Source organism: Eleutherodactylus coqui, chromosome 13 (genome assembly GCF_035609145.1).
Source record: "Eleutherodactylus coqui strain aEleCoq1 chromosome 13, aEleCoq1.hap1, whole genome shotgun sequence".
Classification (NCBI taxonomy): Eukaryota; Metazoa; Chordata; class Amphibia; order Anura; family Eleutherodactylidae; genus Eleutherodactylus; species Eleutherodactylus coqui.
Window position 1 is genome coordinate 103,029,334 of NC_089849.1, and position 27,624 is coordinate 103,056,957.

General features: G+C 42.4%; 1 protein-coding gene across 1 annotated transcript in view; it reads right to left on the bottom strand.

Moving 5' to 3' along the window:
* LOC136588030 (platelet endothelial cell adhesion molecule-like) overlaps positions 1 to 27,357 on the bottom strand; it is a 42,674-nt gene extending 15,317 nt beyond the window's left edge. The window contains exons 1-13 of the mRNA XM_066586929.1: positions 27,111 to 27,357; positions 26,999 to 27,025; positions 24,408 to 24,701; positions 23,361 to 23,651; positions 20,819 to 21,091; positions 20,317 to 20,592; positions 18,360 to 18,650; positions 17,680 to 17,967; positions 16,409 to 16,516; positions 11,116 to 11,143; positions 10,961 to 11,016; positions 9,570 to 9,626; positions 9,410 to 9,478 (exon numbers count right to left, since the gene is read on the bottom strand). Of these exons, the coding sequence (XP_066443026.1) occupies positions 9,410 to 9,478; positions 9,570 to 9,626; positions 10,961 to 11,016; positions 11,116 to 11,143; positions 16,409 to 16,516; positions 17,680 to 17,967; positions 18,360 to 18,650; positions 20,317 to 20,592; positions 20,819 to 21,091; positions 23,361 to 23,651; positions 24,408 to 24,701; positions 26,999 to 27,025; positions 27,111 to 27,144 (2,092 nt within the window). The 5' untranslated portion in view covers positions 27,145 to 27,357. The remainder of the gene's footprint in view (positions 1 to 9,409; positions 9,479 to 9,569; positions 9,627 to 10,960; positions 11,017 to 11,115; positions 11,144 to 16,408; positions 16,517 to 17,679; positions 17,968 to 18,359; positions 18,651 to 20,316; positions 20,593 to 20,818; positions 21,092 to 23,360; positions 23,652 to 24,407; positions 24,702 to 26,998; positions 27,026 to 27,110) is intronic.
* Positions 27,358 to 27,624: the final 267 nt, after the last annotated feature.

Here is a 27,624-nt window from a genome sequence, read left to right on the forward strand (position 1 = left end):
CTAGTTCCGTATATGAGGCTTTATTCACACAAACGTTTTATTGCGGCAATTTTGCTTTGATCAAACACTAGCCAAATTCGCGACCATCTGATGCATTGGATTCCAACGCATTTGTTCATATGGGCGATTTTCTGGTGCATAAAATCGACCGGCTAGAAAAGATAGCGCATCGGTGCGCATTCCAGCTAACTGACTGGGAAAAATAGGTCTGGACTTATCTTTTGCCGAAATACACCGGCCGGTCCCATAGACCGGGAGCTGCCGAAAAAGGGAGATGAGAAGGAGTTTAAACTCCCTTCCACTCTCCACCCCTTGCTGACTGCCGGTGAAGGGAGGTGGCGGGAGGTTAGCTCACTAGCACTGCTAAGCTCCCGTCTCGCCCCCTCCCCAGCAGCCAGCAAGGGGCGAGACGAACTAGCTCCCGCCACATCCCTTTCCTGGCAGCAGAGCTAAATTCTCCACCCACCTGGCTGTATTCTGGCCTGTGGTGTATATACACTGCAGCCCGCCCGTCTGAATGGGCATGAAAACGGGAGATGTAGCAACGACTAGGTCGCGGCTGCCTCTAGCCATGTGGTTTTCATCCACGACGCAAGTAGCTGAAAATCGCAGCACCCATGTGAAGGAGCCCTAACACAGTAATTCAATGGTTGTTTTAGCATATCTGCTTGGGATTGTTACAATTCACTTTGGGTTATTACAGTTTACTTTAAGACTCATAAAAGCAGTAAAAAAAAGCAACAAACTAGCTAAAACTGGCTTGCTGGGCGGAAGTCAGCATAATTTGGTTAATGTTATATATAGTCATATATTTACTTGCATGCATCATCAATAACCTTTAAAATCATTTGCAAAAATGCTATACTAGTTGTAAATTAGTGATTGGATGGCTATAAGGTATGACACTAATTGGTTATTGTTCTTTATATCTATTTATGTAATAAATGAGTAATCAAGTTCAGAAGAACTCTGAGCCACGATTCAACCACTTCCGTGTTGTGTCTGAGTTCTTCTCCGATGCATCGTAATTAGGCCTACCTGATTAATAAGGCTTCAATACCCCTTGAGTATCATCTAAAGTGATTACTCTAACAATAGGCTTTATATGTGTGCAGCTGTAGGCAATAAGCTATCACATTATGGGTATTTTACACGGGCCCACAATTGGCTAAATGACTGGACGAGCACTGATGTCACGGCTAAGGTTGTTAGCGCTTGTGCAGAGCATTTACACTGAAGGACTTACTGAATCGCGAGCTTTTCGCTCAGTGCCTAAACCTTCTATGTAAAGCGCTGAGTGGGGAGAGTTTACATGGAACGAGAAACCAGCCATAGTTTTTTCACTGGCTATAAGCATGCAGGAATTCTTCAATCGGTAAAATGCTGGGCAGCCGAGTGGAAACCAAACTGACCTACTGTAGTCAATGCAGTCCGTTCGGCTTCGTCATAAGACTAATCCATTCCGCCAGGGGATTCCCCTATCTTGATCCAATAATGGAGATGAAAAACCGAACCCCCAATGCAGATGTGAAAGCAGTCTTACACACATGAACTGGAAAAATCGTGCGGCCATTGGCCACCGCGGGTTGGCGGGGTTTGGCTGCATGTATTCAGCGGTGTTTCACTTCATGTGCCTTTTAAATCATGGGAAATCTCCCATGGAACCAACACTTCCAATGCCGTCTGCTTTAGTGACAGACATTTTGCGAATAGCTTTTGGAGAAGTCACTAACACAGAGGTTCCTTAACTCTGTTCTGCACTGTAAATGTTTACTCAATCTGCTCAATAAAAGACATGTAAGAAAGCTGCCTGCTAATAGGTGGTGCTGTATTGGCATTGGACCATCACCTAATGGCATACCAATAGCAGATATGAACAGTACAACTGTATGTTATTATTTGAGTTACATTGTGTTTATCTATAAACAGTGGTGGATGAAGTAGACCGTAAACCCTGGGCTGCTCCCCAAACTTGAGCCCCCCTTCCCCACCGCCAACCCCCACGCTGTCTCTACAGTCAACAGTACCTTTCTGTGGTAGCAGAAACAGACTTTAGCCATCTTCTAAACAGATGAGGACGTGTTAATACTTTCAGAACTGTATAAAGTTGGACTGATGGTCATTAAGAAGGTTCCTGGTGGCCTGCAAACTTGTAAGAAAAGTCCTGCTTCCAGAATGCCCTAAAGGCCTGTTAGTGTACCATTTCTTGGTGCCAGCCGTTATGAAAGGGGTTACCTGCTCAATTTGCCTAAGGGCCGCTTCACATGGGCATAAGTGCAATTGCACATGTCTTAGCACAACTTTTTGGAACAACGAACAAGCCTTTTTTGCAAGCGGGTATTGGTGCATCTTGTCTTCACCAAAAGTATGGGTGGAGACATGGGTGTAGCCGGGTTTGGATGCAGGGGACGGGCTGACTGGCCGTGTCAGTGGGCTATCCCTCTCCCACCTCCCCTACCCTATGCTGTAACTTTCACGGTTGGGCTCATCTCCTCTCCGTAAGGTTGGCCGCTGTCAGTGTCTTGTTTTCACTCCCATCTCCCCTTCCAAGCCTGCTGTCTGTGTCACATGTGTTGTGGGGACCCCGCTGTTACAGTCCCCACTAGCGCTGTAATATGTGTCGGCGATCCCAGCTCCGCTGTCACTGTTGTCCCCGGGGCTTGCGGCTCAAGCTCTGCACCACCATAGCAGCCAATTGACACATGACCTTGCTAATAATGCCATCAATATTGAGCGGCCATGGGCTGTCCCGGCTGGGTGGGAACGTAGCCTTGTTGTGACTTAGATAACAAGCAGGCCACATTTTATTAGTAATCAATGCAGAAATCCAGGTAAAAGGGTTCACTAATATGAGCTTTCTAAGAGTGGCTGCTATCCGTCTCATATGGATGTAAATATCTTACACCAGTAAGATATAAGGGGTCTGTCTAATATCAGTCCCTCATACAGTATGATGTCAATTTCTCAGAGCTGGAGACACGGTATGTAGCATAAAGCAGTAAACAGAGGGGCCACGGAGGAGGTTTCTAAACTGTCTGTCACTCCTCCGACAGTCAGCCTCTCCCCAGCCTGAATGGTGGGCAATAGGGAGCAATAGACTGTATTCAGCTGCCTTACAGACAGCCTTTCCAATGCCTGAAATGGCTGATAACAGGGAGCAACAGGTGACATGTAGCTGCACAGGTAATGGATGGAGGGTTTTTCCTTGATTTCGGCTTACAGCTGCGTTTATATCCACAGCCCCCCCAGGGGTCTATCACTGCAAATATTAGCGTTTCCACAATAATAATGTCACCGTTTCCAGGGAAGATTCTGGAATACTTTGTTTACAGAGTGGCCCCGGGCTCTGTGATCTATCAGGCGTAGGATCTAGGAACGTGAAATCTGCAGCTTATTGTAGGACCAGACTAGTGCGATCCTCGCCCTTATCTGAGCCGCGCACACTTCCTGTCCGCCCATCAACAGCCCTACAAACAATGAGAAATTTAACTCTTCCAATAATAGCGCTGCCGGTGACCGCGCACATCTCCAGCTCCAAGCCTGACTGAGAGCCCTAGTAGATGCCAGGCCGGGGGTCCGTCTACTGAGGGGCTCCGAATGATGGTCCCCTCCTGTAACAGAAGCTCTATAAAACTACCCCAACTACCCTCCTCTAATGCCCCCAGCGAGCACAGATCAACGACAGAAGAAAATAATTCAAAATCAGCAATTATTGTGGGAATATCTGTCATATCTGCACCTGTGCCCCACCAATTTCCCCAAACTCTGTCACACATTTTCCTTCTACTTTCTGCTGTCATGCCCTTTACCCGAACTATGTAATTTTGTTCGCACATAAATACCTATTGGCGAACAACGAGGGTGTAAGTTCACTTTTGCACGCAAACATGCCGGTTAGTGAGGATTTCTATTACATATCTTTTCTTCAACCATACCCCACCAACAAAGCTCTGCATTGGGGTGGGGTCGCTGCCCGTACCCATGACTGCCTCCCATCCTTGTGTCCTGGTGGCTCACTGCTCCCAAGTTTGCTGAGAGGGGTTTGTGATTTTAATCTGGCTGCAGACAAGGGAGGGGGGACGGTTGCTTAGCTCTGCCCCCATCCCGCCCACTCCCATTGCAAACAGCCAGAGGGAAGGAGAGAGGAGGTGAGCCGGGGAGGGAAGGGGAGACAACGGCATTGCAGCCTCGGCGTATATGCATCGGGGGCCCGTGCCGACTGAACGAGCGCACAAACGTTAGATTTGTGCGCCCGTTCACTCGTCTTTATGGCGCCGACGGGTACACGTAAAAACGTCTACGGCCATGTGAAAGGGGCGTAAATATGTATATTGTGGTTTAAGAATTAATATAGCCCCAAATTCACATCAGGTGGACACTGAATGTATTGAGGGGTAAGAAAGATTACTCAGAGCATTTGTTGCGCATGATCCATGATTTATTAGACTGCAAAAAAGTTTGTCTTACTAAGATATCTACCCAGCTAGAGAAGGAAGTGGAAGATATCAAATCCTATTCATCACATAGTGATTATACTACAGAGATTGCAGAAAACCATAGAGGGTCTGCAAAAGGAAATCAAAGATAGGAAACATCAGAAGTTTATCCGCAACTGTCATAGAATCGAGGAGGGAATGTTAATCTACAACAATACCAAATAGCAGAGGGGCAATAAGGGACAATATACCTTCCCCATCTGGCCCTTGTATTACTCAGATCATCAGTTGGTTGGCTAATATAAACCCCAATCCCTCAGCCATCAAAAGCACAACTCAAATAGGACAATGCAGTTCCCAATCTGAACCAGCTATACCTTCTCAATCCAGTTTTCCTATATCCTCTTCTTCATCCTTAACCTTCTTATCTCTCGCCACCCCGCAGATACCTACTATGCAGAGGAATCCTATCGACTCTTCAAAAAACCAACCATTTTTCAATACCGGCGTATCGTTGCACCCATTTTTTTTCCCAATGAGAGACCAGGAAAAATCCTCAAGAAGACTTAAGTAGATGATGAAGTGGTATATAACAGCAATGAGGAGGACTTGCAAATATGCATCCCGTACTTCCACACATTGTGAGGCACAGGTATTGGTCCACAAGAAGGACCATCATTTTCTCCTGTTCCTGCATTCTCACATGTTAATTGGGTAAAAGGCATCAATTTATCCTCAAGGGAAGCTAGCTCTCCATAAGTATCATGTTATAAGAGCTAAACAGGATGCACATGGGAATCAGAATGGTCTCGCAGCTCTGATAGACTTCTCAGAGGAAAATAACACAGGCACAACGGTTATAACAGCCCCCTTCACTAGGCTAACACCAAAATACGGGTAGTCACCTCTCTGGGTATGTATCCTTGCTCATCCAGATCCATCAATGGTATATATTGTTGCAGATGCTATTATCCTCATGGATCCGCTCTTCTGCCTCTCTATGCTGCTCCTTTGTAGTCTACATATTCCCCTTTTAGGTACTGCTTCCTCCCTTTGCCCGGCTCCTCTGCGTTGGATTATGGCTCCCTGTTCTCCCCATTCCCCCTTGTTTTCTCTCCCTTCTGCCTGCCATAACCTAACTTAAATACACCTCTATTCAACAGGACTCATCATGACCTAAATACGGATGCTATCTGTTTCAAGATTGGATTACTGCTACTGCTTTACATGTTCCAAGTTTTGTCATATGGTAAAGTGTTGTAAAATCTATATATGTTAATTTCTGGACCTTTGCAATAAACTTAATGAACATTCAAAAAAGACCCTCTGTGTTCTGTCCAAATATTGACTTGTCATTACAACAGTGGTGGCCGGATGGGAACTAGACTGAGTGCGGGACATACTCTATGCTGCTGTGCTACTGCCTGGCTGCAGGTTCAGGGTTGGTAGGGCACAAGGAAGAGGCCCTATTACTATTGGGGGCGCTATTACTATTGGAGACACTATTGAGGCACTATTATTACAGAAGGCACTTACTATTGGGGACACTATTGGAGGCACTATTATTACAGAAGGCACTTACTATTGGGGACACTATTAGAGGCACTATTACTATTGCTGACACTGAGAGGGTACAATTGCTAGTTGCAGCCACTAAAATAAAGGAGATAAAAGCATGCTTTGTGATGAGCACTCCCCCAACACCATACACCCCTCCACCCCCTGTTTTCATTGGTCGGTAAGAATTGCAACCCTATATACAGTGCAGCCTAAACAATTTACAATGCGGTTTTATATAAAGCATACACTGCAGCCTTGTTTACGATCTACAATGGAGCTTTCTGCACAGCGTACAGTGCAGTCTGGTGTACAGTTAATAATGCAGCCTCTGAAACAATATTATTACAGACTAATGTACAGCATACAATGGAGACTATACAATTGAGAAAAACAAGCGGATCTGCTGTTTTGGACCTAATTCTTACCAACAGGGAGGAAATGGTTGAGGAAGTCTGGGTGGCTGGGACCTTAGGAGGCACTGATCGTGATATCCTTGAATTTTGGATAACAAGGGGAGAAAGACCTGAGAAGACCCAGAGCTCAAGGTTGGATTTCAGAAAGGCAGATTTTAATGGACTCTGAAATAGGGTAGGAAGAATCCAATAGCGGGATGTTGTTAAGTACAGAAATGTCCAAGAATGTTGGGAAATATTACGAAATGAGATTCTAAAGGCACAATCGTTAATAACAATCCCTAAAAGAAGGAAGAATGGGAAGCATTTAAAGAGACCCGGATGGATGAACACAAAACATGCACACATGTTAAAAAGGAAGAAAATATGTTTATGAAATGGAAAGAGGGGGAAATAACTAAACAAGAATATAATGCAGTCTGCAGAAACTGTAGGGCAAGTGTCAGAAAAGCTAAAGCTAATAATGAATTGATGCTGGCAACAAAGGCCAAAAGCAATAAAAAGGATTTGGGGGGTATGTCAAAAGCAAAAGAATAGTCAAAGATGCTATTGGATACTTGCAAGATGAAAATGGTGAATTGGTTGAAAATTATGAGAAGGCTTTTAAGTCCTATTTTGTAGGTTCTCTCTCAGAACGTAGATGTAACTGAAGGAATAAAATAATGCAGACTTATCTATAAGTATAGATAGGGAACACTTAGCTAACTTAAATGAATTCAAGTCTCAAAGTCCAGATGAATTACATCCTAGGATACTATAGGAAGCAACAGAGGTAATTGCTGAACCACTCGCCATAATCTTTGAAAATTCATAGAGAATGGGAGAGGTCCCAGAAGATTGGAGAAGGGCAAATGTTGTGTCCCTATCTTCAAAACAGGAAAGAAGGTGGATCCAGAAAACTACCGGCCTGTGAGCCTGACTTCTATACCCGGAAAAATCTGAACAAACTATTAAACAACATGTATGCAAGTACTTGGATGAGAATGGAGTAATTAACCAGAGCCAGCATGGGTTCATAACAAACAAGTCATGCCAGACGAATCTAACTTCCTTTTGTGATAGAATCACCGACTGGGTTGATCAGGAAAATGCAGTAGATCTAGTATATCTTGAATTTAGTAAAGTCTTGGACCAAGTATCTCATACCATACTTATTGAAAAATATGACCAAATATGGGATTAACAAGTCAACTGTTAGGTGGATTTTCAACTGGCTGAGTGATCGTATTCAATGAGTGGTCATAAGTGGCTACACATCCAATTAGAAGAAGGTCTCAAGTGGGGTACCACAAGGCTCTCTCCTGGGCCAAGTGTTTTCAATATTTTTAGAAATGATCTAGATGAGGGAATTGAGGGGAAACTGATCAAATTAGCCATCCCTCCTAGCTTTGTCTTTGGCAAGCACTGGAGTAGAGACCGGATTCAAAAAGATCTTGACAAGCTTGAACAGTAGGTGGCAACTTACATAATGGTATTTAACAGGGAGAAATGCAAAGTCCTACATCTGTGCAAGAAAAATGAAACAGGCACATACAGAATGGGAAGAATTGGCCTAAGCAGCAGCATGTGAAAAAAACCTGGGTATACTAATAGATCAAAGACTGAACATGAGTCAACAATGTGATGCAGCAGCAAAAACGCAAATACAATTCTGGGATGTATTAAGAGAAGCATAGAATCTAGATCACATGAGGTAATTATCATCCTTTACTCTTATTTAGTTATCCTGCATTGAGCAAGCGGTTGGACCCGATGACCCTGCATTGTTCTGCCTGCATCAGGCTTCAGAGGGATGGGGTTAGATGGGAGAAGTTATCATAGTGGTCTGGGACCAGATAGAAAAGTGAAAATGAATAATTTCAACTAGACAGGGCATCACCTCTAAGTTACTCAATTTAACTGTTCTATATATAATACTAGCTGATATACCCGGCTTCGCCCGAGTTAATTTGGTACTGGTGTTTATCTGGTGTTCACACGGAAAATCTTATGAAGTCGTGGTTTCTTTAGAGATACTGAGGAAAAACATATGTTCACCATTTTGCATAGTTCTCTGCGTTACCCAGGAAACACCACGTGGAGGTAACCATGCAACGTTTCCTTCATATAAAATGACATCAGGAAGTGAGAGAATTAGATTACGTACATAAAATTTGGACACTAATTCTTTTGCGCTTAGAATTGAATAAGTGAGTTGGGGCCTATTAACTTTTCATATTTATGACACAATCAATGCTCGTGCCAAATTTCCCGTTTCTATGACACCGGAATGTGAGAGATTTAGATTATGTACGTAAAATTTGGACGCTAATTCTTTTGCGCATAGAATTGAATAATGGAGTTGGGACCCATTAGCTTTTCCTATTTATGACATAATCAATGCTCGTGCCAAATTTCCCGTTTCTATGACACCGGAAAGTGAGAAAATTACATTCCGCACGTAAAATTTGGACGCTAATTCCTTTGCGCATAGAATTGAATAATAGAGTTGGGACCCATTAGCTTTTCCTATTTATGACATAATCATTGCTCGTGCCAAATTTCCCGTTTCTATGACATTGGGAAGTGAGCGATTTAGATTATGTACGTTAAATTTCGACACCAATTCTTTTGCGCTAGAATTGAATAATCGAGTTGGGACCCAATTACTTTCCTATTTTGGAGATAATTTATGCTTGCGCCAAATTTCATGTTTCTACGACAGTGGGAAGTTGGAGAACGGTCGGTCGGTCAGGGCTTTCAGCTTTATATATATAGATTTAATATCTATCATACATACAGTACACAATTAGTAATTTTTTAGGGAGGGGGTATATATCTTTATAGACTAAGCCAAGATACAGAGAGGCATGCATCCAAGCAACAAGTTGGGGAAGGCAGATGAGCAGCTCCTAAATCCTGTGACATAGCCTCCCACACAATATAAAACACTTTCAATTAGTACCAGTGGTGAAATCTAGCCGGGGGGATGAAAATGTACATAATCATCATTAGGGTCACCTTGGTGGGCATCTGGATTGGCAACATCTGCTTCTGTGTGTTCCGCCTCATGCTTTTGCTGGTTGTTTCCTATAGAGAATGAAATACACACCATGGTTATACAATGCTACATGTATCAATACTGACAAATGTGGGACAATTCCAACCAACATCTTCTTACCTGTGGTTTCCTCTGCGGTTTTAAGCAGGTGGTGGTCATACTCATTTTCAACGCTACCTATTATCAGACAAATAATATGGTTACATTAAGGCCCTTTTACATTCAACGATTATTGCTAAAAGCACTGACCGAACTGACATTTTTGAATAAAATTACATGTACAGATAATGGCTTTTAATCATCTCCATTAGTTAAAGTACATTCATTACGAGATGTTTGCTTACTTGGGCGTATCATCATCTGGCCTGCGGGATGCGATTGCCTCCTCTGGGCATGACTAAACAAAGTACTCATTATGTATGAAAGAGACACACAATAAGTACTTAAGTCAACAAGCTGCTGGAAAAACTGGACGAATTCCATTCACCGGAAGCGATTTTTGAGCGATCAAACAAGGCTTTCTATGCCGGCTAAAAAACAGCGCTAAACGATAATTGAATGAATAGTGCACGACTGCCCACATTTATGATATATTATTGCTTACTTTTGGCCATTTGAACTGATTTTGAGTGATAATCAAGTGTAAAAGGGCCTTAAGGTGTCCCATGTCACACTGGTGGCTGCAACAAATCAGCAGTCCCCTCCTCACCTTGTAATAAAAGAAGCTCTGCAGGTTAACATTGTATTATATAGGCTGAACTATTACCAGATTCCAAGAGAACAGCTCTGGATGTGATTGGTGTATAACATATGACGTCTCTCAACTGATGTTTGGCTATACCATTAAAGGAGCATTCCAGCAAAAGATTTTTTTACTGCCTTTGTTTGTAAAGTAAAGGGGAAGGGGGTGTCACATGATAGAACCCCAGAGCAGAGCATAGAATTTGGGAAGAGTATTACTGGAGCAAGTTCAGAGAGGAATTACCAAGATGGTGAGCGGTCTGCAAATCATGTCCTATGAGGAACAGTTAATGGATCAGGGAATGTTGATCTTGCAAAAAAGAAGGCTGAGAGGAGACTTAATAGCGGTCTACAAATATCTGAAGGGCAGTCACAGTGCAGAGGGATCAGCCCTATTCTCATCTGTACAAGGAAAGACTAGAAGCAGTGAGATGAAACTAAAAGGAAGGAGACACAGATTAGATATTAGACAGTGAGGGGGATCAATGAGTGGAACAGGTTGCCACAGAAGGTAGTGAGTTCTCCTTCAATGGAAGTGTTCAAATAAAGGCTGGACAAATCTGTCTAGGATGATTTAGTGAATCCTGCACTGAGCAGGGGGTTGGACCCGATGACCCTGGAGGTCCCTTCCAACTCTACCAGTCTAGGATTCTATGATTACTGTATTACCTTTTTATAAGGTGTACTTTACAAATGGAGCAGAGAATTCCTGGGAATACTTCTTTACATTAGGATGGGGATTTCTCGTGATTTACCAAAATACGGCTCACCTGCTTTGATTTCCAGTGCCAACTTCTCATTTTTTGCTGTATCAGGCTTTGAGGATCTGTTAAAGAGAAAGAGAAGAACATCAGGATATAAATCGGGAGTCACTCCCTATCCCCGAAGCACATGATGATCGCAGCCATGACTGTGTATGCCACACCTGTTCTTTTCTGTAGTAATGTCTTCACCTGCAAGAAGAAAAGAAGAATGGATGAAACTTCAAGGATTTACTGCCAATTTCACAAAGTGTTTCACATCCTGCAAGGCTGCCTCAAAGTACATGGAAATCGGCTGTAATGGCGGATATTACCTCTACAGCGCCACCTATTGGAAGGCAGCTTTCCTGCAAGCCAATGTCAGACCTTTTAACAGGCTTTATAACATGGCTGGAAATATAAGCCCAACCACAGTCTTCTCCGAAAGGAAATGCTAACTATGTTCAGACAGCTGTTTTTTTTGGATTTTTGCCCCTCATTAGTGACTGGTGGGTTGTTGGCTAAATAGGCCTCTCACCCAGCAAGGAACGGGGGGAAAATGGGATTAGGTGAGTTTTTTTTTTTTTTTTTACATTTAATTTGGCACAAAGGGAGCATTATCACTATATGGGGAAATATTGAGGACACTTACTATATGGGGCACTATTACTGTATAGGGGTCCTATTACATGGCAGCACAATGAAGACACTATTATTACTACTATATGGGGATGCTATCAACATATAGGGGCAAAAAGGGACACTTACTTTATGGGGGCACAGTTATTGTATGGGACACTTATTGTGTGAGGCAGAATGGGGCACGGTTATCACATGGGAGCAGAAAAGAGGCATAGTAGGGGCACTATTACTATGAGGTTGAATCAGGGCACTATTACTACATATATAAGGGAACATGGGCTAGTAATTACTATTATATATGGACAAATCAGTATTATATAGAGGCACAATCACTGTGTAGGCACACTACTGTATGAAGGCAGAATGGGGGCACTACTGCTACATGGAAGCAGTGTTAAAGTAATCACTTAATTTAGGTGATGCTCAAGGGGTATCGTAGTCTTATCGATCAGGTAGGTCTAATTATATATATATATATATATATTTATGATGCATCGGAGAAGAACAAGAAACAACACTGGTGTCTCTAGCAATTTTTCTGTTTTATTATTGCAATGCAAGAGGTTATATAGTATAACAACCCACTCGCACACCCCATAAGGTTAAACCCGTCAACAATTCAAAGTCTACAGCATGGGTGATACTTCTATCTCAGTAAAACATTTCAAGGGTTATTATGACAAAGTTGCATGCTCGGCGTCTAAGGCCCTGTTACTAAAATTTAACTGCAATGTGTCTTATACGCACATATTTCTTGCTACGCACATGTTATGCACATGACACTACTGCATAAAATATGATTCAATACTTTCACACTAGGCACAATATCTTTTCAGTGTTCATTTTCTGTTTAAATGTGTCAAACAGCCTCCTGTTATGAGATTGTGGAATGCTGTTAAGTTGCCTTGGCAGCCATGGGCTTTCTTAAAGCTTTCAGGGCTGCCAAAGGTTGCGGTATTGTGCTTTTTTTCCCCATTTCATTCCACTTGGAATTTTTTAAAGTTTTTCAGTACATTATATGGTAAACTACATAGTCACTATTAAAAAAATACAACTTGTCCCACAAATAAATAAGCTCTCATATAGCGACATTAATTGATAAAAATGAAACAGTTGTCATGTCCACCCAGGTCGTGCTGGATCTGTAACCCGCAGATCTCGCACAAAAACACACACACTGCATCAAAACAATAATTAAAAAAACATGGGAACTCTTTTTTTCCATCTAAAAAAACCTCAGGGACAGGGACCTGCCAAAAAATGCAGGCAATTCGACCTGACAAGGACGTACCTGACCTACTACCTCGGCCCTTAGTTAACCCTACGTGAGACAGGGAAAACATAAGATACACAATAAAAAAGAAACACAAACTTCGCTTAGATGCAGCAGGCAAATGAACAATCCAGAAGTGAGCTCTGACTGAGACCACAGTCAGAGCTAGACTGAAGATTCAACAGCAATTCAGTCCAGCATCAGCCAGACTAAATAGCCATGACAATTAGCCACAGGTGTGGTTTAAGGGTGTTTTGACTAACCCCACACCCACCAAGGCCAGAAGATGGAGAACCACCTGCAAAGCCTGCACCAGACTATCAGCACGGCAGCAATCCCAAAACCACCGCAACAAGTTATGATTTTTTAAAAGTAGGAAGGAAAAAACGTAAATGAAAAAAAAAATAAAATAGGGCCACATCCTTAAGGAGTTAAACTAACATTGAGTTCGTAAAACCTGGGAGACCTTGGATTGGGGATCTGCTTCTCCCTGTTATCAACTGCACCAAGTCAACAGCCAGAAATTGTAGTCTAGTATTCACAATAGTAGACTGGCTAAGGTCAGGAAGGGCAGCAGACAGCTAGACAAGGTCAGACGGCAAACCAGTTCAATGCCAAGGAATACAGAAGAGAAGAACACAGTTATAGAAAACATCTTCCAATTTACTGGAAGGGCATTATCATTCAGGCACAGGTAAGTGGTGAAATGAGCCTTGAAGTAGACTGTGGCTATTTGGCATTGGTTGGGGAGAAAATACTTTCAGCCCTTTAAGAAAATGAGAGTGAACATGTACAATATCAGTAGGATGGTGGCTGAGAGCGGGGTTCCGGGCACAGAGGCCCTGAGCAGAAGAGTGACGGGAAATTGGGAATGGGGCATGGTTTTCCTGAGGTGAGAAGCAGAGTGCATCACCTGGGCCACGAGGAATGTTATTATTAACAGCTTTACTGCAAATAGCATGCAGTTAGTAATAGAATCAGGCCTTTTAGTGCCATAGCTCACTAAGGATAATTAACCCCTTCACTGCTCTAGACCAACAGAAATGACCATTAACCATAAACCCCTTACTGTTCTAGATCACAAGGGATATTACCAATAACCATTAAATTAAAGGGGTTGTCCCGCGAAACAAAGTGGGGGTAAGCACTTCTGTATGGCCATATTAATGCACTTTGTAATATACATCGTGCATTAATTATGAGCCTTACAGAAGTTATTCACTTACCTGTTCCGTTGCTGGTGTCCCCGTCTCCATGGTGCCGTCTAATCTTCAGCGTCTAATGCCCGATTAGACGCGCTTGCGCAGTCCGGTCTTCTCCTTTGCTGAATGGGGCCGCTCGTGCCGGAGAGCGGCTCCTCGTAGCTCCGCCCCGTCACGTGTGCCGATTCCAGCCAATCAGGAGGCTGGAATCGGCAATGGACCGCACAGATGCCCTGCGGTCCACCGAGGGTAAAGATCCCGGCGGCCATCTTCACAAGGTAAGTATGAAGACTCCGGACCGCGGGGATTCGGGTAAGTACTATCTGTTTTTTTTTTTTATCCCTGCATCGGATTTGTCTCGCGCCGAACGGGGGGGGCTATTGAAAAAAAAAAAAAAAACGTTTCGGCGCGGGACAACCCCTTTAAGTTAAAATCAAAGAGCTGCACCTGCAATTACTAGCGCTGACCACTAGACAAAGATTGGAGTGATCTGCAGCCACTCTGTACCCGGTGGCAGCGGGCACACAAACAGCTGATCGATTGGAGTTCAGAGTGGTAGACCCCAATCAGTGAACTATTGACGACCTATCCTGAGGATAGGTTATCAATAAAAGCTGCCTAGAAAATTCCTTTAACCTCTTCATTGTCCTAGACTACCTGGGATGTGACTCATCCCTGCAGAGAAAATTAAGATTATGTGGATGTTTTTCAAAGAGAAAACAGCAAAAATATTTTTAGGTTTCCTTTGTTCTTTATAATTATGATAAAATGTAAATTAGGGGTATGCTGATGAACGGGGCTAACCCTATTGATATGCCTGTCTTCACATGTTATACTTCTGTGTTAGAGACAGGGACAGTTTGTATGACCCTGGGCAGAATTAGAAATGGGGCCCCAAATACAGAAGTACTGCATAGACAACACAGTCACATTCAAGATATTCAGGAGGCGGCATGCAGAGCGCTGCAGTGCCGACCTCTAGTACTTCCTGGGGTGTTGGTAGGGTTTTATAAAAACATTATTAATATACAGTCTAGTTATCGCATACCAGGACTAAATATAACAACCACACAGTGATTAAATAGACTGTTTTTGAACAAAACACACTATTTATTGACCAATGTTACCAATAGTACCACCACACAATGCCCACTACTAGTACAGCTATATTGTGAGTACTATCAGGACATAGAGGAGACAGGGGGTGAGGGAATTAAGGCCAGCCAGACATTTACCCTGAAATTTATGGGGGAAGAAAATAAATTGTACTATATATACGGTGTGTGTGTGTGTGTGTGTGTATATATATATATATATATACACACACACACACACTCTTTTTCACCCACTTGCTTCTCATGATTAAATGAATCCTTTCACCGCTGGAAGGGTGGCATGCACTTTAGTTCAGCAACAAATTTGATATGTGATGGGGTATATGGTATAATATTACCTGGTGCCTCCTTTTGCCCCACTTTGCCATGGATCTACTATTTTATGGCCCCCTCTATGTTGCCAAAAAACTGCTGCCCAATTCTTAGAATACCCATAGGTAGTCTGAGAAACCCTGTGGACTGGACGAGTGCTGATAACCTCAATCTCCATGCCACTTACCTCCTCCACAATATGTACTGACCCAGTACTTGCAGTACCAACATCTAAGGAAGACTGTGTCACCATATACATATATTGTACTATGTTGGATTATATGGCTTTATCTCCTGTATTTATGCCTTGCTATAGAAACTGGAAAACCCCATACTGTTAGTCATCCACTTTGTGTTACCTTAGCCCCGATTAGCAGAGGAGGGGTTGAGCTAGAAAATGTTAGAAGCTTTTGGAAGAGGAGGTAATATAATACCCTGAAGTTCCTATTTGGGTCAGTACAGAGTAGCGTTAGAGCAGAGGGTGTAGTGAATTATCAGCTCATGTAGCGTTCGGCACCCAATACTGCAGGATTGTTACTAGTCTAGAAAGGAGCTTCAGCCTTTGTTGAGACCAGCAGGAGTAAAGCATGCCTGAACTGAACCCAAAGTTGACCAAAAAGCTTGGATAAGGTACACACACTTTTTGAGGGGGTACAGGCTGGAAGGGTAGTCTTAGAATCAGGCATTCATTTTGTGATAATACAGAGAGGACCCTAAAAGGGTGCATCTGAGGGAAGCAAACAGAGGGCACCAGATAACTATGTCATATACCTCAGCACACGCCAAATTTCGTTCCTTGACTAGAGCATCAATTTTAGCATTAAACATTCCAACTGTACGCATGAAAATGGCATGAGAGCAAGTCCCAAGTCTATACGTATGCGCTGCCCCTCTGCCTTCACTATTGAACTGATGATACAATGACTGTCTTTACCCTTCCTCTTCTTATCCATGTGCATATATGCACAGATGGCAATGGCAGCTAAGATGATCAGCGTGATGAACGTGCCGATAACCCCCTTCTTCCAGGTGGCGAGGACGGCTAAAAGGAGTAAAAAACATCAGTAAATCACCCATGTTAGTCAGACTTCCACAATGCACTGCATCTGCAGCCACGTTTTGTCTAACTTTAGACCATCTATTGTTTGGCTCAATTTACTCCAGACGTTGGGCGCACAATGTCACATTCAAGCCACACCCCCTTTCCCATTAATCTCAGCACCTTCATTGATAGAAGCCCACCGGACTATTTTTTTTTCATGCATTTGCTTCATAAAAAGGTCTACAAGTTAATGCAATATTATGTGTCGGCAATGCACAAAACTTGTCATATTTTATAAGGTCTAGACGGAATCGCATTAGTAAATTTGCTTCAATATGTCTCCCAGATTGTAACATAGCAAAGAATGTTAAGTGCAGACCCTGAACCAGCATAGGTCAGTAAGGAGACCTTAAGGAGCCTGTCAAAGCTCCCCCAACAAAAAGTTCATTATAGGGTTTACTGCTTCTGGGACCACAATGTATGGATGTACCAGGGACCTCCAGTAACAGAAAGACGCTCTTTCCTTGCTCTTGCTAAATAGATGAGTGGCTTGGCTGGGGGAGCAGTCTCTCTTAAGGGGGTTGTCCCGCTGTTTACTATTGATGACCTATCCTCAGATAAGCAGGGATCTGCTGCTTGGGATCCCTGCTGATCAGCGTCAGTATGAAGGTGTCTTTGTTGGCAGAAGCAGACAGCTCCATACATTGTGCAGTGATCTCATCTTGTATTACATGCTAAATTCCATTGAAGTAAATGGGACTTCTCATGCAGTACCAGCTGGGGCCACATCACACTGTATGGAGCTGTCTGCTATCGGCAACAATGACAGCTCTGTATGGGGATTAGCTGATGGTTGGGGATCCTGAGCAGCAGATTGCTAACCGATCTGCTATTGATAACCTATCTTGATGCTAGGTCACCAATAGCCAACAGTGAGATAACCCCTTTAACTCAGAATTACCTAGCAGAGATTTTGAAACTGTGATTTCCAAATCACACAACTGTTTTAAACTCCAGCAGCAATGGATATAAGTATACCATAAGACATGATAAAGAGTGCCTTAATGGTCTATAATCTTGAATTTTCCCCATCACCTCTATATACCCCACTACTCTACCCTCTTTGATATATTAGGAAAAATGCATATTTACAGATTTCTGACCTCTCGCGTCTTTAGAGTTGCTCCTGACTTCCTTGTGCGCCCCGTTGGATGCCACGCAGATATAGGTGCCATCACCTTGTTTGCTAAACGTTGGCAGCTCATAGACCGCGTACAGCTTCTCTCTCTCCGTTACATTGTACAGAAGGAACTCGCTTCCTTTCATTTTGTAGAACTTGAAGTTGATTGGCAATGTCCCATCCTTTACCCTGCAAATTAAGGACAGTTCGGACCCCTCCTCCACATTACCACTGCTTGGGATGATTTCCAGGTCTACGCTGCTAATTGGGACTGTAGGAAACAAGAGATGCGAGGGAAGAGTAAAGTCAACTTTGGGTGTGACTGGAGCATAAAAAGTGAAAACTGAAGTTATTCTGTTTTCTTTTGCACAGTATATATCTAGTCATAAGATGTTACATGGTGTCAAAGTGGACTTCTCTTTGAAATGCTACATTTGACCTATGTATGGGAAGCCTGCACAGCTCTTTCATTGTAACTAGATGGCAAACATTGTACAGCACTTTCACAATTGTCACAGTATTACTATCACCCGTCCATTTCCTTATTTTGTATCCTCATACAGCACTATGCATTCTCAAGTATAGCATTCCCTTATTTCACCACAATGGACTCAGCACATGCAAAATATCCCTCCGTAGACTGGTATTACCCACAGGACTTACTGATGATTGTGACGTTCACTATGTTACTGTACTTTCCAGTATGCTGGGTATTTCTGTTGGTCGCTTTGCACCTGTATTGCCCCAGGTCATGTGACTTGGACGAATTGACTAGAAATCGAGCTTCCATGTTTCCTTGCATTGTCTTTTGACCCAGCGTTTGGTTCCCTTGAAATAAGGAATACGTTATGGGAGGTGTCCCAGATTTGCATTTGCAAGTTAGTTCCAGGGTATCACCAAGGACCACCGTCTTGTTGTTACTCATGTAGGTCAGTACTAGGTTTTTGACTGGAGCTGGTAGTAAAGGATACAGGAGATCAAACTGTCAATATATACATAGTATACAACACTACTGAGAGACTAATTGATAGATACAAAATAGTCCTCATCACAGCTCCTTTAAGAGTTGACCAGCAAGGTTGCCAGCCTGAATTTTTATTTTTTCTGGACAACTTATCCACAAATCACGAACAGGCAATATTTTTTATGGACACCTTAGAAACCCCGTAATGAATAATAAAGTCTATGATTTAACACGTCTATAGATCAGATACTGATATGAATGTATTACCAGCATTTACTGAGCTGTAAAATGATAATTACAGTCGTAATAACCTAATCAACTGCCAACAGCCTAAAAAAAAAATTACGGGCGCATCATTTTTTAAAATTTTTTCCACAGACACTGGAAAAAGGGGCCGTAACTTCTGGACGGCTGGCAACCCTGTTACCTGGCTCTCCTACAATGTAGAATGGGAAACCTACTGGATGCTACACTGATACATATACATCCCCACTCCTGTACTTTGTCAAACAGATTATCATTCAAGGGTCTAAGAAATCTGTGCGACAGCCTCTGTGAGAGCCATAGTGATGGCCATATTAGTTGTCATCCAGATTCTTAGAGGGAAATGCTCTTTAAGTAGGAGCCCAGTGGCCAATAACAATGTATCTAGTGGTCATCTGATCATGGTGATTAATAGCACGCATATAATGCCATTGTATGATTTGGATGACCACTGAGGTGATAGCCATGAGCTTCCAGAGCGACGCCATGATACATCATTTTTGAAATCGCATTAATCATATCATAAAAAGTTCTGCAACTTTTGTAGTTCAAATTCTAACAGTCAGTGAATGGAAACAGCTATATTATAAATCAAGAGGCCAAGACCCTCAGCTGTAGGTGGTATCAGGTCAGCAGAAGTTTTCAACTAAGCATTACTGATAGCAAAAATAGTGGTTACCAGAATCCATAATATCAGTAAGGTTATATATGATAGTATATATCTCCAAAGTCCTACAATTTTCACCCGAGTTATTAAAAGGTGCATGCCTCTTACTAAATTTGGTGTATTTGGGCTGAAAAATAATCCAAACTACCTACCTCAATTTTCATAATAAATTTGTGCCATTTTACCCTTTCAATATAGTTACTATAGTTACCCGGGTCAGAAACACTATCTTTTTTCCTTGAGGAGAGCACCTAGACAATGAGACTTAAAAGGCCATGCATGCTCCTCTCAGTAATATGCAAATAAGGAAGATGGAATAATACCTCCACAGTGCCACCTATTGGAAGGCAATTCCCGGTCATTGTTACAAGGTTTGCATAAAGAGTTTAACATTGACTTGAAGGAATGCTACCTTCCAATAGGTGTCACTGTGAAGGAATTATTCCATCTCCCCTATTTAAATGGGACCTAAAATACATCTCCTTAGAGAACATGCCCACTTTTTTGTCACTACTGACCAAGTAAAAAGTCCACAAGTTGGGCCACTTAACACCTTTTTAAAAGGCACATTTTACACTAAAAAGTGGCATAAAGACTGCTGAATGTGGGCCAAAGTCCACTAGAAAGTTTCCGAACTTTTCCTTAATATGCAGCAGTCTGGCAAGGGACTCTTGAAGTGTAATATTTGTGCTTGCAGTATGCATTAACTCCTTCAGCGTACTCACCGTAGGCTTGTATGTGGAGGGGTTCGCTTACTTTTGTAATGTTTGATACTGTGACTTGGCACACGTAGGATCCACTATAATTTTCTGTTGCGCTTAAGGAGAACGTGCCTCCCTCTCTCTTGAATGTTTTCACTCCATTTAATATAAATTTATAAGCCAGACTACGTGAAACATTAGTGGCTAAACCAGCAACCGAGCATTTCAAGGATATGTAGTCGCCCTCGTTGATGTATTGCTTCTTGCTGCTTAGCGTTAGATTGGGTCTTGCGAATAGTTCTGAAAATGACATGCATTGTATGAGCAGAAGACAATTAGTATACTCCAAGAGTGCATCACAGCAGAGCATGAATGCAGCTCTGGAGGATAAGGCATGATGTAACAAGATAATTAGAGCAAAATTATTCAGTATTTTAGGCAGATGAACTGTGAAATGAGGTTAGAAAGTGGAGTTCTACATGATGAAGGATGATTCTGATGATCAATGCACAGAGTTGTGATTTACCAGCTATGTCTATCTTGGTCCTTTTGGATTTGGAGGTTCTTTCACTCTCCACCGTACAAGTGTATTCGCCCATATCATCCACCGTGGCAACTCGAAAATAGGACAATGTGCTTGTGGTGGAGCTATTGATAATATGACCATCCTTCTGCAGTGTCACCTTCATGTCATCTAAACGTTTGGGACTCTTTTGGACAGAACATGTCACCGACATGTTTTTACCTTCGGTGAAGTTGAGCGAAGGCAAGACCTCGATTCTTGGGGTAGAAAATGGAGCTGTGTAGAAAATGAAACAATACTGCGAAATACAGTGGCAAAATAATACTGGAAATACAGAGACAATATAATATGTGCAGTGCCATATATTACAGCCAGTGCCTAAATATTACAAGCATATAGGGCTAACATAACACCACCAGTGTTCAAACAATACTGTCATACAGAGCTAGTTTAAAGTGTCCCATGCCCAAATAATATCAGCACTTGTGCACTAATTTTAATTCTGCAGAAAACAGACAGCTCCGTTTTTACTGCAGTGACCAGGCTTGGTATTGCAGGCCAAGTTCCTATTGAAATTAAAGGGGTTGTCTCGTGAAAGCAAGTGGGGGTATACACTTCTGTATGGCCATATTAATGCACTTTGTAATGTACATCGTGCATTAAATATGAGCCATACAGAAGTTATTCACTTACCTGCTCCGTTGCTAGCGTCCCCGTCGCCATGGATCCGTCTAATTCTGATGTCTTCTTGCTTTTTTAGACGCGCTTGCGCTGTGCGGTCTTCTGCCTGGTGAATGGGGCCGCTCGTGCCGGAGAGCTGGTCACCGCGTCCTCATCGTAGCTCCGCCCCGTCACATGTGCCAATTCCAGCCAATCAGGAGGCTGGAATCGGTAATGGAACGCACAGAGCCCATGGTGCACCATGGGAGAAGACCCGCGGTGCACCATGGGAGAAAACCGCAGTGCATCCCTGGGAAAGGACCGGCGGCCATCTTTGGGAGAAGATTTTTTAAAGTCCTTATTTCATCGGATCGGTGAGTAGCAAGCGGTTTAAAAACCGCTTTAATTTGCTATTTTATGCCAGGGGGGGGGGTGACAGGGGGAATGGGGTAAGGTAAAATTTTGAGGTTTGCCGCAAGACAACCCCTTTAATGAGAATTTTGTCTGCAGTACCAAGCTTAGCCACTGCAGTAGAAAATGAGCTGTCTACTTCCTGCAGAACTCAGCTCAGTGCCGGCCTGGCTGTCACATTGTGATCCTGGGACCTGTGGTTCTATGGGTTTCCAGGAGCACACTTCCACAGGTGTGGGATGATTGAGCTGGCTGGGTGTGTATAGCACCACCAGTCTTCTGCACATAAATACCAGCCACTCTTACTAGCGGCTGCTGGTCATCTATTCATTATCTCATTCCCTCTCAGAACCTTGGTGCTTGGGGTCATGCATGTTCTGCTTTGGTGTAAGCTGCATGCATGAGGTTCTGGGTGTGATTCCCTTGTCTGTTTGTTAGTGTGCACAGTGACATGTTGGGTGTCCGTTTGTAGGCGTTTAGACATTAGGTGTGAACAGTCATGTATAATGTATGTTGTTATTCCCTTGTCTGTTTGTTGGTGCCTATTACCATCTAGGGCTAGCCAGGCCCCTAGGTTCTACCGTGGGGCTGTCCATATTGGGACGACCACCCCGCTTGTAGGCAGGACTCACATTTGGGGTTTAGTTGTCTTGTTAGGGACTCACAAAACAACAAGGACCCTTGATGTGGGCTTGTGAGCTTATGTACTCAGGACAAAATACAAACCAATACTTTGTACGTACTAACTTATTAGATATTTCCATTTGTCTGGGTGGTCTGGTACATTGGTAAGTATTTAGTCTGCTGCCTGTAGTTGTTGGTTGTATGCATGTTCTGATCCATATTGTTTTTGTTGTCCAGCATGTATACATGTCCTTACTCCCCTTTCTTTCCAACAGACCCTATTTGGGTTGCATCCGTGTTTAACATTGTTTACACAGCCTGCACAGATGTAACACTGGCAAGCGGCTAATCGGTGGGGGTCCTAGGCAGCAGACCCCATCATATATACTATTGATGACTTATCCTGAGTATAGGCCATCAATTACAAGCGGACAACTTTTTAATAATGCCATTTTCAAAGTTGTTTGGGGCCTTTTAAAATGTATTTGCAACCACCCTTTCTCCAAGACCAGATAATAGCCTCAGTCCAATTGCTACAATCCTGTCCTACATGATCCTAATGGGGAAGGAATATTCAGAATATATAATAAATTGATTCCAAGCTGGTGGAGCAAAAATCACTATGTGCTATTTTCTTTTTGCATCAGCCATTAATGCTTTTGGCCTCTTCTTACCCTTAACTGGGTCCAGGAGATTGTTCAGTTAGAACTGACATTCAGTCAACTGCGGAGCAAACATTTAATCACAGGGACGCCCGAAGTACCCGCTCTTGTCTCCTCTTCTCATATATGAGAAGCATTATACTTACCGGAACAAGTCATTAGACATACATGAGAGGCACATTACCTACCCAACACGGTGACATGCTTGCTTTCGCTATATGGGGAGGTTTCCCCTATGAGGACGAGATAGACATCACACTTAAAGAGTAAAATTTGCTCTCCTTCTTTGATATTAAATTTGACTTCCTGATAATTGTCATTAGTGGTTTTGGACTTCGTTTCATCGACCGTCTGGTTTTTAATCTTGTAGAATTTGAACAACATGGTTGACCTTTCCTCCGGAGCCTCACATCTCACAATCACATCATCTCCTTCATTGACTTCATTCTTGGAAACATTTATGTGAGGAGGAAACAACCCTGAAGAAAGAACATATAATAATCTCATAGTCCAGCTAAAATCAAGATCTAATTATGGCCAATCCTGCTTAGAAACAAAGGCTGGTCTGAAGACCAAAAGCATGGATGTTGACATCATGCTTAGCCTTGGATACTGTATAGTTGGGTTTTCCACTGCCCAATCTCATAAAATCCAGGTGGTTGCTGTTCTTGATTTCAGCTATTGTGGTGCCTTAAAACAGCATCTGGAAAGTGGTTGCCCAAAGTTGTATGACCACATCCTCCTATGTGTAGCTTGGTCATCAAATTTATAATTTTCTAACATTTCAATGATTAAATATCCATATAAAACCAAGAGACTTAGTTAAATTTACTTATTTTCTACTGATTTGGAATTCAATGATATACCCCCTGCACACCTAAAGTTGAAGTAAAAGTTCTGTCAGTAGTCATGTGCACTCCCATTATGTACTGCAGGAAATCTGCAGAACTGGAAATGTACCTTGGAAGTCTCCTGGAGTAATCGGCACAGAAATAGTCAATCTTAACTTGACATTTAATTCATTCAATACATGTATTTGACCCGTTAAGTGTCATGTTAACATTTGCTACAACTGTAAGTAAAGCAAAGAACTGGCACTAACTCTACTGCATATGTGGACCTATCCGAGCAGAAGTTGGGTTCTACTTCATGTTACAGGAAACTCAAGATTTAACTTGTACAAAAATATCAGATGATCTAATGATCTGGATGGTGCCCCCCTCTTGTATACTCACCGGTCACCTTAATCTCGACATTGTCACTTGTTTTTGGCCTGCTGGCCACAGACACATCACATTTGTATAGTCCAGAATGGGACACTCTGACTACCGGGATGGTGAGGGACACTCGGTCTTCAATGGTGCTGGTTGTGTGTATTTTGTTATCATCCTTATAAAAGGTGATTGTGCTGTTCAACACAAAATCTTTGCTCTTGGCGAACTTCACAACGCATTCCAGAACCAAATTATCCCCGTTTTTCAGTATGGTGGATGGTACAGCGTTCAGTTCAATACTGTTGATTGTGAAGTCTTAATGCAAAGAGATTCAAATGGAAAGCATTGATTTGTGAGTAAGATCAAAAGATAAAGCAGTCATATAAGATCATTGTTAATGGGAACTTATCACTGGAGGCAATACTGTTTCACAACATCCCACTACCCATTTTCAGACCCTATAGGCAGCTCGGGGGGCTATACTTACCTTTTCCTCTATACTTTATCAAGCTGTTTTGGATATAGGTGGAGATATCACTAGTAGATCTCATGACCTTACTTGATGTAATCCTTTCCTCTCATTAAACCCCACAATGGCCCATAATAGTGTTTACATAACACCACTGTATCACTAGCCCTGACTGTAGTGAGGGTTCTGGGTAGAGGAAGGAAGTGACTAATCAGTGTATTATTCAGAACTAACTTTTGTTAAGCTTAACTCTTTGTAGGTTTATAAAGTGCTTGGACTCAGTTTTTGAGGATAAAAACGGAAATTGTAAAGCTGTGCGTTGAGGTGGGTGAGAAATACCTGCTACGCCAAACAATTTTCCACCAGTGGTTATTTTATACATAGAGACAGTGGAAAAATGTATCTGAAGAGACTTTGTCTATATGAGCCAACAATTCTCTTTTAGTACAAATTAGAGCATTCATGTGTCATTGTCCTAACAGCTGGACATAAGTATGCTGGAAGAAATTATATTGTATTGCAAACAACCACAGTAGCCCAGGATATCCTACAAGAAAAATAATATAAGGCCAATCCAGGTAGACCAAGAGGTTTTTTTCTGCCATCAATCTTCTGTGTTCCTATAATCGTCAAATCAGGTCCCAGTTATTGAAAATCTCATTTTTCATCTGGAGGGAAAGATAATGGTTTCATGAGCAGGACATAAACAGTTATATCTGTGAGGCGGTGGAACACAGTCATGTTATCTGTCACCACTTCTCCACGCCTAGCTGTCCATAATATTCAGAAGAAATTCAGTGGGATTTTACTATTCCCAGGCAGCAATGGATTGCTAAATGGTTTTGAGCGATGAAAAGCACCTGCCGTTGTGGACCGTCACATAGGCAAGTGGAACAACAGATGAGGTCATTCTCTGGGTAATCCCCACCACATTGTATTTTTACATTTTTCAAATATTACACAAGAAGCAAATTATTATTCAGCTCCATCAACATCTCCACTATTTTAGATTCAGACAAAGCCTTTAATATCTCCGATATCCAACAGGTTAGCTTCTACGTGTCGACACCAGCCACATATACTCTACATCTTAGCCAATACCATCGGCATCTTCGTAACAACCATTTTGACCAATATGGTTAATGTTGCTCAATAGCATCTTAATCATCCTATATATCAACATTTCCCCAATAAAACGCCCCAAATTACCCCATAATCTTCTATTCAACCAAAGTATACCTGCCATCTTCTCAACCATTTTCCCAACGCCTTCAACATCTCCAACTCTATGTATACCACAGCCTCACTGTCCACCAACACCGTCACAAATGCAACATCTCACTATAAACCTTTCTTTCTTTACGGTCGCACAACAAGTCATCACTCAAACTATACATTCCGTCCAACAAGTTCTTCTACTGCCCTGTCTCTGCACTATATTCCTGCACCCAACTTCTCCACTTTTGCACCATAATACTTTGTCTCCATCAAATCTGTACAAACGTTTCCATTTTCCTAGATTTTAAGTTAGTCTCTTTCATAAATTACACATTCATCCATTAGGCTTTGTTCACATCTAAACTGGGTCTTCCATGAGACATATACTGCCAATGGAAGGCTCTGACATGGGCTACCATATTGGCAATACGTTGCCCATTGGCCACAATGTTGTGAAAAAGTAAACTAGACTGTAAATGGTTTTTGTGGGGGCCCAGTATATAGAGAAGTATACTTGGCTTACATTTTTTTTTATGTATTGGAAAATGTAGCAAACACATACCACCCTGATGGAGGCTAAATGGGAACATTTAGCATATGTACCAGAACCTTTTCCTGCACATACTCTGAACATAACTAAGAAATGAGATGAGAACAGAGCCTTGGTCTTTCTTCTTCAGACCTTCTCCAAGATGCCCCCTCTCTTTTTTATCATGTCTATCTAGTTCCACCAGAATCCTCATCTTCTCATTGTTGCCTTCGAACATCATTAAGTCGTAGCAGACTCATCCTTCGTAAAAGTGCAAACTATCGATCATATCAACAGAATTATTTGAGAGTCTATGACCAACTTACTGTGCCTACAACAATAGAGGACGCCCAACTACCCCACCCTCACCCCGTTGCCAAAAATTAGTGAACTCACCACTTGCCTGTCCCGTGACGGACCAAACTGGAACAAGATGAGAGAAAAACAATCATTACTTTTCAGAGAAAAATCTCAGTCATAATGAAGAATTATAACTACCGTCACTTACATCCCAGCACGGTGACAATTATAGGTAAATACATCTCATTGGAAAAGGGCGAAACCCCCTCCCCCCAAAAAATCCTGAGAAAAATGCTAATTAGCAGCTGAATTCCGTCTTGCAGGGCACACGATTCCCCCAGTAGGTTTAGTGCTGTGAGCGCTGCGATCAGTGGGGACTGGCTAATTGTTTCCCCAGTGGAAGTCTGGAAATACTGAACAGTCAGTGAATATCTCTGCTTGCAGGCGGACCCGCAGGAAATTGTGGAAACTACACTTTTCCTGCACTGACTCTTCCTGCTTCAGTCCTTAAGATGTATTCCTAAACAATGTCGTAATGTTATTACTGGTGCTTCATAAATCTCATGACAAGGAGGTGATTAACAAACCCCCCACAACCTGTCTATTAAATAGGTGAGGTCTGAGCGCCACCTACAGTTTACATTTCACAGAAGCGGAGATGACTGTGATCACTGTTTATGTAAAGTCCAGGAGCCAAGAAATAATATTAATAATGAAAATAT